The 14,114-nt window shown below is 41.3% G+C and overlaps 1 protein-coding gene and 1 long non-coding RNA gene across 2 annotated transcripts in view; one reads left to right on the forward strand and one right to left on the reverse strand.

The window, feature by feature from the left end:
* IL2RA (interleukin 2 receptor subunit alpha) overlaps positions 1–1,934 on the reverse strand; it is a 59,337-nt gene extending 57,403 nt beyond the window's left edge. The window contains exon 1 of the mRNA XM_045588062.1: positions 1,425–1,934. Within this exon, the coding sequence (XP_045444018.1) occupies positions 1,425–1,488 (64 nt within the window). The 5' untranslated portion in view covers positions 1,489–1,934. The remainder of the gene's footprint in view (positions 1–1,424) is intronic.
* Positions 1,935–10,722: 8,788 nt separating this feature from the next.
* LOC118732052 lies at positions 10,723–13,732 on the forward strand. Its single transcript, XR_004992037.2, has 2 exons — positions 10,723–11,108; positions 13,444–13,732. It is a non-coding gene; the product is annotated as an uncharacterized LOC118732052 (long non-coding RNA).
* Positions 13,733–14,114: the final 382 nt, after the last annotated feature.

The following is a 14,114-nucleotide window of genomic DNA, read 5'->3' on the forward strand; positions in this document are numbered from 1 at the left end:
CCTTGTGTGCCACCTTCACGAAGCCTTCTCTTTTAGTTTCACGCTCCCATAGATCTTATCACATTCTAACTTTATTACTGCATTACCTTTATTATATATATGCCTTTCTCTGTCTTACTAGGTTATAAATCTCTTAAGGATAGAGGCTGTCTGGTTTATTTTTATATTTCCTACAGCGATGAAAATAGGAATAATAGGTATTGGATAGATTTTTGGAGAACTGAGTGAATGAAAGAATCCTCATAATACTTCCACTTGCCCCACTGCCGTCAAGATAAGTCACCATTTGCTAACAATAACACAAATTTACTTGTAACTTGTTTCCCAGAAATAGGACATGAATAATTGTAAAGACTTCTCTATTCTGGCTTGGACTGACCTCCCACTTTGCAAAGACCACGCTGAGACAGAAATCACATTGTAAGCATTCCTAAAACCATGCCCACTTTAGCTGCAAAGTGAAGAAGTACCTATACCTGGGTCAGTTCATAGCCCAACATAATTTGGCCACTTCCCCCAAACAAGCAAAAAGATTATATGCATAACCGTGTTTGACTTCTTAGCACATCGTTCTGTGGCCAGTTAGCATTGTTATATATATAGAAATTAAAAATATGAAATTATAGACTTTGCCATCTTATCTGTCTTCCTGTAAGCAAGAGAAGTCATGAGAAAATTCACACTCAGGTAGGAAGGGTGGTTTTGAGGTAGGAGTTGGAGTTATTGCTTTAAAAAAAAAAATCCAAAAAAAGTTGACAAACCCCTGTGAAAGGTTGAATGAAGTTCAAAATTTGCATATACATACATACATACATACATATCCCATACACATACATATAGTACATGCATATACACACATAAGAACACAAGAGAAAGTAGTGTTCAGAAAGTGAGCACACTTATATTTCCAAAATGTCTATAAAGTTGCACATATAAGAAGCTTCCTAGGTATGATTTCCAGAGGCAGTAGAGAAACAAGTATACATCCTTAAAGCTAAACTATCCTGAGATCTTAAATTATCCCTATATTTCCTATATGAGTTACTGACATCTCGGGCACATTTACTTGCTCTTAGATTTCTGGCAGATTTTAACCATTATCTTAACAGCTGGGGGTGCAGCAGAAAACTAAATCCATTGGGAAATAAAAAGAAATTTCTTTTCAATTAACAGGCCACTCTATTCATCCCAAAATTAACAAAGACTTTGAGTGACAGGAGAGCCCATCATTCTTAGCTTTTTTTTTTTTTTTTATAGAACAGGGACAATTGGAGCTCCAGAGGGTCGTGAAGAACGGGGTAGAGCCCAGGATCCAAACCTCTTCTCTGTACCTTCTACTTAGGGGCTCCCTGTGATTCTGTGGCTGGGGAGAAATAACATCCAATAGCATTCCCGAGTTCCTGTGGGCTCCTGTGACCCCTTACCTGGCATGCAGTCAGTTACCATGATGAATGTGAAGAATTTCCACATCAGCAAGCTTGACTCCATCTTGGCACCTGGGATGGACTGCCTACTTAGGGACAGTGAAGAGAAGATCTTTCTCTGCAGAATTCTGGGTTTCCAGTCAGCCTCTTGTTAGCATCGTGCTGAGAGGATGGAAGATGACAGGATTAATCCGTTAGGGTTGTCATCCTTGCTGGTCCATCCAGTGTCTGTGACAATGAGAGGCTCTCTATAAACGTTAGGCTGATTTGTTCAGCCAGGAAATTGTGCCTGACATTCTCTAGTCTCAGATAGGAAGTGGTTTTAACCAAGTGTTTTCAAGTTCAATTGCTGGGAGGTGTGGGCTGAGGTTGGTGAGAAGGATTGGACTTCGTTGATGAGTCTTCTTCAGCTTCACCCAGAACAGGAAAGGGAGATTCCCCTGCTGTTAAAGGAAGGTGAGCAAGCACTTCTTGGCAAGTGGTCTCATCTAGCACTTCACAAATTGAGGTCTTCCCCCAAACTTGCAGCTCCCTGGGGAGTCAGCAGGGGTCAGACGAGATGGGGGAGCATGACCGGTGTAGGAGGAGCCTTGACTGTATGTAGCAGGCAGTTCCTAAAACTGTGTGAGCTCTAATCCCTTTAAAGAGTCTAGTGGGCATCCGGACAGGTCTCCAAGAGCCAGGTATTAGAATAGGAAGCAGCATGCTGACCCATACTCAGAATACATTAACAATCTCCAAAGATTTATAATTGGCACTAGTCATTTTACCAGGATGCCCTGGGTTCCCAAATGTGAGTTGTTGTTTTATATGTTGCCTCCAGATTAGCCTTCCTCTTAAGGGAAAATATTAAAGGTGGGCTTTGGTTTAAAACTTTGGACTTTTTTGCAAAATTAAATCTTGCTTCCTTGTTTAATTATCAGAGCACTATCTCCTGATTTTCATGAAATGGTTGACTGTTTTTGCTCTCTGGAAACTCATGTCCATTAGCAATCATCTTGTTATATTAAAATACAATTTTTTAAATATTAGAAAGAAAGCAAAGATATTGACAAAAGAACATATGGGCATGCCCAAGCAGTTTATGGTTATAATAGTGTTTCTTCTACCCCTGACCTTTCAGAAAGATCGCTACCTCTGAAAAGAGCCTTGGGATTCTGTCAATGGAGTAAAAGTGGTTTCCAGATTTTCCAGTACAAGAATTTGCAGAGAAAAATAGTAAATTGATCTCTTTTCCAGAGTGGGAAACTTATCAAAATTTGACAATATTACCTTTTAAGATTCCATAGCAGGCCTAACCTCATTGCTAGACATCTTTTCAACTGTATGAAGTATACAGCAATCCCTGTTATTAAGCTGGAGATTTTTGCTAGCTGTACTTATCATCCTGTAATTATAAAAATCATCCTGGCCGAAACCAGTTTGACTCAATGGATAGAGCATCGGCCTGCGGTCTGAAAGGTCCCTGGTTTGATTCCAGTCAAGGGCATGTACCTTGGTTGTGGGCACATCCCCAGTAAGGGGTGTGCAAGAGGCAGCTGATCGATGATTCTTTCTCATCGATATTTCTAACTCTCTATCCCTCTCTCTTCCTCTCTGTAAAAAAAAAACAAACAAATAAATATTTTTAAAAAATCATCCTGAAACAAACTTACAGAAAAATTGGAATTTTGTTACAAGTAATATCTACACCCCCCAAAAAAAGAAAACACAACATTTAATAATGTTGCCAATACGATGTTTCGTCACCCTAGAATACTTTAGTGTGTGTTTCCTATGAACAAGGACATTTTCCAAGGTCACCACAACAATTAAAATCAGGAAATGACATTGATGCATCACTGCCATTGAATCTCCAGGCCAGGTTTTTCCAGTTGTCTCAGTAATGCTCTTTCAAGCAAAAGGATTCCATTCAGAACCACTTGTTGTATTAAGTCATCATGTGTCCTTAGCAGGTCCTCTGCCTTTTCTTGATTTCATTATCCAGCACTTTTGAGGAAAACAGGCAAGTTATTTTATAGCTTATTCCTCAATTTTGATTTCTTAATTGTTTCCTCATGATCAGACTCAGTTGTGCATCTTTGGCAGTAGTGATACTATGTACTTGTGGCACCCTTTTACCCCATTACTGACAATGTTCACCTTGATCACTTGATTAAAGTGGTATCTCCCAGGTGCCCCCACTTTAAAGTCACTATTGTCGTCTTTGTGATATCAAACTTTCAATTTATTTATTTACTTATATCTATATGGACTTGGTATTTTCTATTTTATTCAGTGGGTTATAATCTCTCACTGTCATTTAGTTCAATGCCTAAATTGTCTCCTGTTTGTCCACTGGAAATCCATTCAAGTTGGCCTCTGTGTCCTTTGGACATGTCCCCATTATTCTTTGAATACTTCATTGCTTTGGGATATAAAACTATTTTCCAGGATTATCTTGTGCTTTCTCTGTCCAATCCCTGGAATCAGCCATTTATCCAAAACTCCCTGATTCCTTTAGAAGAAAATAGTCTTTTATGAGCCAAGATATGCTCATTGCTATTGGGGTGACACTACTCCAGGGCTCTTCCCATAGTCAGAGTTAGGGATTCAACACATGTGTACACACACACACTCACCTTTATATTTCTATATCCTCTGCACATATTGAAAAGCATGAGTTCACACTGATACATCCCAACTCCAATCTAACACCACAGGGTTGAATTCTAATTTTGTTCTTCTCTCTATTTGTAACTCCCTTTTCTGACTGTGGAAAAGTTGGCTTCCATTATCCCTAGTTTATTAACTTTTTTATCAGTTCCCATATATGCTATCAATCTTTCATCTTTGCCACCATCTTGCTCCCTACATGGGTACCCTCTTCTACCTGTGTTGGCTGTGAACCCCTATTCTGAGTCAATGCCCAGACTCTGAGAGAATGGTCTCTTCACACTGATTAGGCTCCGACACCCTTTACCTGGCTAGCCCCCATACTCCCATGGATAGCCTTCGGAAACAGTTTGGATGCTGAAAGCTTATGCTGGGGCCATTCCCCTTGGGGACAACCTCTTTCTGTATATTCTTTATTTCAGTCAGTGTATGCTTAATTTCTGACTGGTCCTTTTCCTTTTTTTTTTTTTTTTTTTTTTTTTGCATTCTCATTAAGGTCTTTGAAGGTCTCACTAAGCTCCTCATAGGTCTCATAAAGTTTCTCAGAGGTTTTTAGAAAATTCTTGAGGAACCTTATAAATGTGGTTTTGAACTCTATGTCGTCCTGTAGTTTGCTTTCCTCCATTACTTTCATTCATGACATGTTTCTTTGTCTTTACATTTTGGCTGCCTCCCTGTGTTGATGGAATGGCTTTGTGTGGTAAGTGACCTATAGGGTCCAGTAGCTCAGCTTCCCCAATCACCTGAGGTGGACGCTCTTGGTGCATCCCTTTGTGGGCTGAGGGCAAAGTCTTGGTGTAGTTAAGCCTTGATTGCTGTTGGTATCACTGGGAGGAATTGACTTGTAGGCCAATTGGCTGTGAGGACCCGCTGTGTCTATAATGGAAGAACTGCTGCCCTGGAGACATGCTTATGGGCAGGACTTGCTTTAGTGGGGCTTTGGTGCTCACTGAATCTGCCTCTTGACTGTGTCAGTTACGTATGTGAGGAGTTGAAATCTGTGTCTCACACTGACCACTAGGTACACTGGCTACTGATCTCCTATGGGGTGTAGGTCAGCTACTGTCTGAGGTCACCCAGCAGGAGCTAAAGTGAGAACTACAGTTTTCTCCTCTTTTCTTGGGGTTTGGATGCTTTGGAGCTGTCTGATCAGAGCTGCAGTTTGTTAGGTTAAACTGCCATAGGGCAGGCCATTTATATGCAAAAGCTGCTGCATGGAGCTTGGGTGGGTTTGTAGATTGTTTGGGGAGGGTCTCAGGAAATCACTAGGCTCGGGTGTGGCAAACAGAGATGGCTGCCAGCCAGCCATCTCTGCATCTCTGATTTTCCGCATCCCTGCATCCCATACCTCAGTGCAGTAAACAGTGATTCCTGCACGCAGCTCTACAACCAAGCCACCCTCACTTTCTGACCTGATGGCAGACAGTCCAGCTTCTTCCCATAGGAGTTTGGGTCTGCAGCATCTCCCCAGAAACTGGATTTCAGAGTAACCGGGAGCTTGTCTCCCTTTGGGTTGAAAAAAGCAACGCCTGCTGCCAGCCCTGTTCGCCCATCTCCATACCTCAGCTTTTCAGCACTTGTGTACATCTCAATGTTCTTTTTTCTTTCATTCTAGTTGTAGAACTTCCACTAAGCCAGCATTCCCTTGGTTCTGGGTGATAGGCATTTTGTCTTTTAGTTGTAGTTTTGAAATTGCTGTGCGAGGCAGCAGTTTAGATGTTTACCTATGCCACTATCTTGGCTTCTCCCACAAAAGTTTCTTGGAAATTTTCTTAAGAACTTAAAACTCTCTGTGCAAAGGAAAAAGCAATTGAAAGATGGGTGCCAAAAAACTTGTCTCAGCAGAGTATTTACATCTTTCATTGCTTTTCAAGCTTCTTAAGTTGTTTTATCTAAAGTTGTGAAAGTGAATCTTAGAAAAGAATTTAAATGCTCAAACTGTGGGCTTTTAGAGTATTTATATTTGAGATTTGGGTGTACACTTGAGATTAGATGTACTGTTTTGGGTTACTCTTCTTGGTTTGTAACTCATTTTTACTCACTTTGAGTTTGTGATTGAAAATTCTGAGCAAAGTGAAAAACAATGATTTCTAAAGGAATTTTGTATGTTAAATCATGCCTTATAAACACACCGCTTGTCTTTTCTTTGTGATCAGTATTATTAACAACAAAAATTTTATTTACTATTATCTTTTAATAGTCATTGTAACAAAGACAACCAAATAACCTGTTGTGGTCACCGTAAAATTAGCAAACAATCATGTACCAAGGATTAGCTTATAAACCATCATACCTTTAGTTTGAAGGGAGAGGGAGAGATAGAGATATCAATGATGAGAGAGAATTGTTGAGCAGCTGCCTTCTGCATGCCCTCCACTGGGCATTCAGCTCACATTCAGGACATGTGCCCTGACTGGAAATTGAGCTGTGCCCTCCTGGTTCATAGGTGGATGCTCAACCACTGAACCACATCAGCAGGATGAAGTTTGGTTTTTTGGTTATTTTTTTTGGTTTTTGTTTGTTTGCTTGTTTGTTTGTTTTTAATGATCCAGTACTAGAGGGGAAACTATCAGCCAAAATCAGTTTGGGGAGTAAACTGATTGAGTGGGTGGCTTTTCTAATTTCTGGTCTGATTGTAAAAATTTAAGGAAGGATCTGATCACCCATGATGCATCTATTGAATTAGTAAAGTGATACCAGTAGCTTTTTGTTATGTCCCTCTTGCCTTTAAATTTCACTTCAAACTTTTTAAATTCCAATACTTTTTGCCCTTGGGATATTTTTTTTTTTTGTCTTCTGGATTAAAAAAAAAAAGTTTAAAAATATGTTGGCACAATGGTTCTTAACTTTGGCATGAAACTTGGCTCAGAAGTATCTGATTTGGATGCTAAGATTGCTCCCTGAGAAACTCATCTGAAAATTTTAAATGATGGCCTCCTAAATACAGGGCTTTCTGAGAAAGGCCTGGACACATGACATTAGAGAACTTCCTCCTCCTAAGACTCTAGAAATTCAATTTGCAGGCATCAATATTTGCGGGCTCTCTCCTTCAGGGTCCAGGTCCAATATACTCCACCCAGGGTGCGGGAGATGCAAAGACAAATAAAAATAGAGTTCCTGCTCTCAAAGAGTTCACAATCTGCACTGCGTGGCCAGATTATTATGATCTCTGAAAGCATAATAATTTGGTCACTCAGTGTATCTCCAATATAATAAAAGGCTAATATGCAAATTGTCTCCTCAACTAGGAGTTCAACCAGCAGGCAGGCTGGCCAACTGCCAATGTCCCCTCCTCCTGGCTAGGCTGGCTGGACCCCACCCATGCATGAATTCATGCACCGGGCCTCTAATATATTCAGAGATCATAATAATCTGGCCACTCAGTGTAATTATGAGGGTGGGGGGTAAGAAAAGCCCCCAACTAACCACAGACCATATGTCAGTCACAGCTGGGGAACCATGTAAAAGTCTTTTAGTCATAGAGCCAAGTCATCATGATTGCATGATATAAATGTTGAGTATTCATTAAGCTGAATAATATAAAAAACATATGATGAAATTAAAACTCATTATGTGACAGGGACCAGATACCAATAAACCAACCATCTGACAGTTGGTATGGTAGAGACTGCCAGCAATTCACCAAAATCCTTCTTTCCTTCTTCTTAGGCAATTGAACAGAACACATTCCTCAGCCTCCTGGAGCTAAGTCTGGTTATGTAATGAAGTTCTTGACTAGAAGTGATGTTTACCACCTCTGCCTTGTTTGTTTAACTGGGAACCCTGGTTTTTCTCCTTTCCTGCTAGCTGGAATGCTGTGACCAGAGTAGCCTTGGAAGCTGGGTGTTGACAATGGGTCCTGTATGCCTGGAGCACAGCAACGTATAAAAACCGAAACATGGACCTCAAATTGCTCTGTAAGAAAGCAATAAACTTTTTTCTACATTATTGTTGGTTCTTTTGTTACAACAGTTTAGCTTACCCTAACAATATAATTGGCCTCTTTGGACAGATCAAACACCACATGTTCCTGTATCAGTAATTTCAAATGAAGCAGCAATTCTCAAATCACATAAGGAATTTCAAGAATGGCTCAACAATTCTCAAATCACATAAGAACAACCATCTTACCTAATAAAAGAGCAATATGCAAATTAACCATCACTCCACTACACTCATCAGCCATGCCCACCAGCCACACCCACCAGCCAATCAAAGCAAGTATGCAAATAAACCCAACCAAGATGGCTATCAAAAGGGAGGCTTGGGTTTCCCTGGCAACAGAGGAAGCCAAGCTTTCCACACACTCTGGTGAGCCCAGGCCTCCACTCAAGGATACAAAGTTTCAATTATATAAGGTAAACAAATCCAGACAGAAATTTCGGCAGCCACAGATGGAGCAGGAGGCTTGGCTCTGCTCCAGGCTACAAAGTTTCAATTGTAGAAGGTAAATAAATTCCAGATACCAGTTTCTCCGCTTGGGTCACCACGAGGTGGGACTGGCCTGCAAACCACCACAGGCCTCTCACCCAGGCTGTCCCATGCCCCAAGGGAATCCCCACCCTGATCTGGGACACCCTTTAGGGCAAACCAGCTGGTCCCTACCTGTGCACCAGATCTCTATCCTATCTAATAAAAGAGTAATATACAGATTGACCATGACTCCAACACACAAGATGGCTGCCCCCAAGTGGTCAAAGATCCTGCCCCCATGTGGACACAAGATGGCCACCACAAGATGGGGCAGATAGGGGTGACCAACCCTGCAGGGGAGGGAAGTTGGGGGCAAACAGGCTGGCAGGGGAGCAGTTAGACATCAATCAGGCTGGCATGGGAGTGGTTAGAGTAGGGGTGTCGAACTCAATCAGAGAAGGGGCCAAAATCTAAAATCCAGCCTAAATCGCAGGCCGAATGGTTTACTGAACAGTCTAAACTGTCATTGTGATGGAAACGCAGCGGAGTGCAGTGATGACAGCACGGTGCGGGCCACATTGCAAGGCCTGGCGGGACGGATTTGGCCCGAGGGCCTTGTGTTTGACACATGTGGGTTAGAGGGTGATCAGGCTGGCAGGCAGAAGCAATTAGGAGCAATCAGGAAGGCAGGCAGGCAAGCAGTTGGGAGCCAGCAGTCCTGGATTGTGAGAGGGATGTCCGACTGCCAGTTTAGACCCTATCCTGGTGGGGTCCCAGATTGGAGAGGGTGCAAGCTGGGCTGAGGGACACCCCCCCCTTCTGCCCCTGTGCACAAATTTTGTGCACCGGGCCTCTAGTTATAATATAATAGCTACTGTCTAACTCTTCATAAATAGAAAAACATAACATTTTTCGAGCTTCTAATAAAAAATGTTTCACCTTATCTTTTCAAAATATGGGGACCCTGCCATTTTGTTTAAAACAATAAATCTAACTAAATGATTCAATTGTTTGACATGTTGTTATTCAAGGTTTCTTCCTAAGATTACTTTTTTAATATATTTTATTGATTTTTACAGAGAGAAAGGTAGAGGGACAGAGAGCTAGAAACATCGATGACAGAGAAACATCGACCAGCTGCCTTCTGCACACCCCCTACCTGGGATGTACCCACAACCAATGTACATGCCCTTGACCGAAATCAAACCTGGGACCTTTCAGTCCGCAGACTGACACTCTATCCACTGAGCCAAACCAGTTTCAGCCTAAGATTATTTTTAAGTTTCACATAAGCATTACCTTGATATTTGAACCAACATATTGCCTGAAGCTCAATAGCTAAGCAACACCTAAGGCTACTTATAAAACAGAAGAGCAAATATCTTCAAGTATTTAACTGATTATAATTATTAAATATTTTAATTCATATTAATGAAAAAAATTAAAAAAAAATCACGAAGCACCTCCTCCCTCTTCCCCCCCCCCCCCCCCCCCCCACACACACACATACACACACGTTTTCTGACAAAATAAGAGGACCAACTCTTGGTACTAGGGTGAACTAATGTAAAACAAATAACCCAATTGACTTTTACAGTTTGCAATGAGCTGAACTTTCAATTCTGAATACTCAGTCATTGATGACCTTGAGCTTTCCAGTTGTTTCACTACACTATGCAGAGACAAGATGGACAGAGAGAAGGAAGAAAAAGTAGACCGATTTTGTCATGAATTATATATAATCTCATAGAGGCTCTCTCTCTCTCTCTATATATATATATCAAAGCTGATGCCCATAATGAATTTACAGATGAGATGGAAAAACACCTGAGGATCACTTCCTACAGGAGGCCTTACCACGGTACTTGCCACACTGCATTGTAATCCACTATTTATGCACCCTTTCTTCCTCTACTCTGTTGGTTAATCTTTCAGGGGGTTGAGAAGCCTCTTGAGAATCTGATGGAATCTATGGTTTTTTTCCCTTGGAAAAAAATAATGTTCATCAGCATATACTCAGCAAGTTGGCAGGCTGTTTTAGAAAAGTCATGGGCAGTTTGAACTTTAAGGTCTGAGAATCACAGATTAAGGATCTCCTTGCCAAACTGTGGCAAGCGGTTCTCAACCCATGGGTCAACTCCTTTGGGGTCAGAACGACCCTTTCACAGGGGTAGCTTAAGACCACCAGAAAACACATATTTCCGATGATCTTAGGAACCAAGACACCACTCCTTTATTTATATCCAGGCGGGTCTGCCCACAAATAAGTATCTGGCATGATGACATCATTGCGCCAACCCCATCACATACACCCCGTACAAATATAGGTGTATGTGACAAGGTTGGCGCCATAATGTACTTATGTGGACCAGTCACACATGTGTAGAAACCAGCTACTGTGTAGAGAGCAGCTGCTGTGTTGAAAGCAGTAGTATTGAAGGTAAAATGACACTTCATGAATTCTAACTACTGGGTAAATGTAAAATCATTACTGTAAAATCATCAACTGCTGCAAAAAAAAAAAATTGTACTATGGGAACTTAATCTGGATGCTGATCAGTCTTTTTATATTCAGCTGTGGTTGATGTGAATACTGGCCCTTTGTGATAGTAACAGGTATGTAAAAAAACAACACAGAGAATGGTAAATCATAGGAAACTTTAATGAACTGTATCGACTGAACTATGCCATGTACCATCTTTTGTATTTTAAAGCTATAGAGATATATTATTTTCTTTTTTTAAATAAATCTTATTGTTCACATTATTACAAATGTTCCTCATTTTTCCCCCCTCCATTGCTCCCCTCCACCAGGTTCCCACCCCATCCTCTGCCTTTTCTCCACCCCCCATTGTCCTCATCCATAGGTGCACAGTTTATGTTCAGTCTCTTCCCACACCCCCCACTCCCCTTTTCCCTGAGAATTGTCAGTTCACTCCCCTTCCATACCTCTGATTCTATTATATTCACCAGTTAATATTGTTCATCACATTTTTTTAATTCCCTTGATTTCCAGATTCACTTGTTCATAGTTACGTATTTGTTGTTCATAATTTTTATCTTTATCTTCTTCCTCTTCCGAAATAACCCCCTTCAGCAATTCATATAATTCTGGTTTGGCGGTGATGAACTCCTTTAGCTTTTTTTTTTTTTTTTTTAATGTAGCTCTTTATCTGGCCTTCGATTCTGAGTGATAGCTTTGCTGGGTAGATTATTTTTGGCTGTAGATTCTTGCTAGTCATCACCTTGAACATTTCTTGCCATTCCTGTCTGGCCTGCATGGTTTCTGTTGAGAAATCAGTTGACAGTCGTTTGGGCACTCCCTTGTAGGTAGGTAATTGTTTTTCTCTTGCTGCTTTTAATATTCTCTTTGTCTTTTGCTCTTGGAATTTTAATTATGATGTGTCTTGGTGTGGTCCTCTTTGGATTCCTTTTGTTGGGGGTTCTGTTGTGCTTCTTGGACTTGTAAGTCTATTTCTTTCACCAGGTGGGAGAAGTTTTCTGTCACTATTTCTTTCAGTATGTTTCAGTATCTTGCTCTCTGTCAACTTCTGGGACGCCCATAATTGTGATGTTGGTTTGCTTGAAGTTGTCCCAGAGGTTTCTTACATTATCTTCAACTTTCTGGATTCTCTTGTCTTCTTGCTTCTGCAGAGAAGTGTCTTCTGGCTCTTTATGTTCCAAATCTTTGACTTGATTCTTTTGATCTTCCATTCTGTTTTTAGGACTCTGTCTAATATTTTTTATTTCAGACAATGTATTCTTTATTTCTTGTTGATCCCTTATTATTTCTTGTTGGTCCCTTATTATTTCTAGTTGATCCCTTTTTATATCCTCATAGGTCTCGTTTATTTTATCGGCCTTTTCTAGAAAATTCTTGAAAAACCTTATAAGCATAGTTTTGTACTCTATATCCAGTTGCTTTTTGTCCTCCATTTCTTTTATTTGTGATCTGTTTCCGAGTCTCAGCATTTTCACAGCTTCCCTGAGTTGGTAGCCTTAAAAGTCTCTGTGTTCAGCTTGGATGGGGCAGAGTTTCAGGGAGGAGCCTACAGCCTTGACTTCCGTCAGCCCGCCCTATGAGGCTCCTGAGTCTCAGTGTTCTCATGATCCTTCAGTACTCGCTGCAAGCACCTCTGAGAGAAAGGTGCCCTCGAGTTTCGCCTGCTACCAAACAGTCTAGGCTCTCCCCAATGGGCCCGGAACTGGGCTTCAATTCCGTTGGAAGTGGGGTTAAGAGCAGTCTGGAGCTTTTGTCTCCTTCCTGCTAGGGCAATCCAGTGGCACAGTCAACCGTCTGTTCTCTGAGTGCAATATGCACGCCTCTGGGACTTCCTTTCACCGCTCCCCTGGGTTTCCGCCTTACAGCCCAGGCTCCCTCTGTATGAGCCTGGGGCCCCAGGGTCTGGCCTAGAACTGGGGCTCAGCACAGTCCAGAGCTTTTGTCTCCTTTCCACTAGGGCAATCCAGCGGCAGTCAACTGTCCATTCTCCGCACGTAATGTGCATGACTCTGGGGTTCTGCCTTTCCCTGCTCCCCCAAGATTCCGCCTCACAGCCCAGGCTACCTCAGTATGAGCCTCACAGCCCAGGCTACTCAGTATGAGGTTCAGTGCTGTCGGGTCTGGGGTTCAGCACAGTCTGGAGCTTTTATCTCCTTCCTGCTAGGGAACGCCAGCCAGTCACTCAGCCTCCCCCTTCTCTCCAGGTCCGTCCTCCCCACATGCGCAACATGTCTCCATACCATAGGCTTTTACAGCTCCTCTGCTTTTCCTTCTGGTTTTCTCTTTCCTTTTCATTGTAAAATTTCCAATCAGTCGACTTTCCTGTAGTTCTGAGTAATGTTCATTTTGTATTTTAGTTGTATTTTACTGAAATTGTTGTGTGAGGCTGCACTTAGGTGTTACCTATGCCACCATCTTGAATTCTCTGTTATATATTATTTTCATTAGCAAACCATCCCATAACAATGGATCGTGTAAAGAAGAATGTTAAGAAAAGAAAATATAGTGAGGATTTTTTACGGTATGGTTTTACCTCAATAATTACAGCAGGAATTGAGAAACCGCAATGAGTTATTTGTTGTGAAGTTCTATCAGCTGAATCTACGAAGCCAAACAAACTAAAATGCCATTTTGATAGCAAGCATCTGAGCTTTGCTGGCAAGGATACCAATTATTTTAGAAGCAAAGCTGATGGACTCAAGAAAGTCAGACTTGACACTGGTGGCAAGTACCACAAACAAAATATAGCAGCCATTGAAGCTTCATATTTGGTGGCACTCAGAATCGCCAGAGCTCTGAAACCTCACACCATTGCTGAGGATTTACTGTTGCCAGTGGCCAAAGACATTTTTCAAGTTATGGTTGGAAATGAATTTGTTACAAAATTGAGTTCAATTTCCTTATCTAACAACACTGTCTGAAGAATACATGAAATGTCTGCTGATATTCTTGATCAGGTAATCCAGGAAATTAAATATGCTCCACTTCCAATATTTTGTTTCCAGCTTGGTGAATCTACAGATGTTGCAAACTGTTCACGGTTCCTGGTGAAGTATATTAATGATGGCAACTTTAAAGATGAGTTTATTTTTTGCAAACCTCATGAAAGGACAACTACT

Source organism: Pipistrellus kuhlii, unplaced genomic scaffold, assembly GCF_014108245.1.
Source record: "Pipistrellus kuhlii isolate mPipKuh1 unplaced genomic scaffold, mPipKuh1.p scaffold_m20_p_1, whole genome shotgun sequence".
NCBI classification, from domain to species: Eukaryota; Metazoa; Chordata; class Mammalia; order Chiroptera; family Vespertilionidae; genus Pipistrellus; species Pipistrellus kuhlii.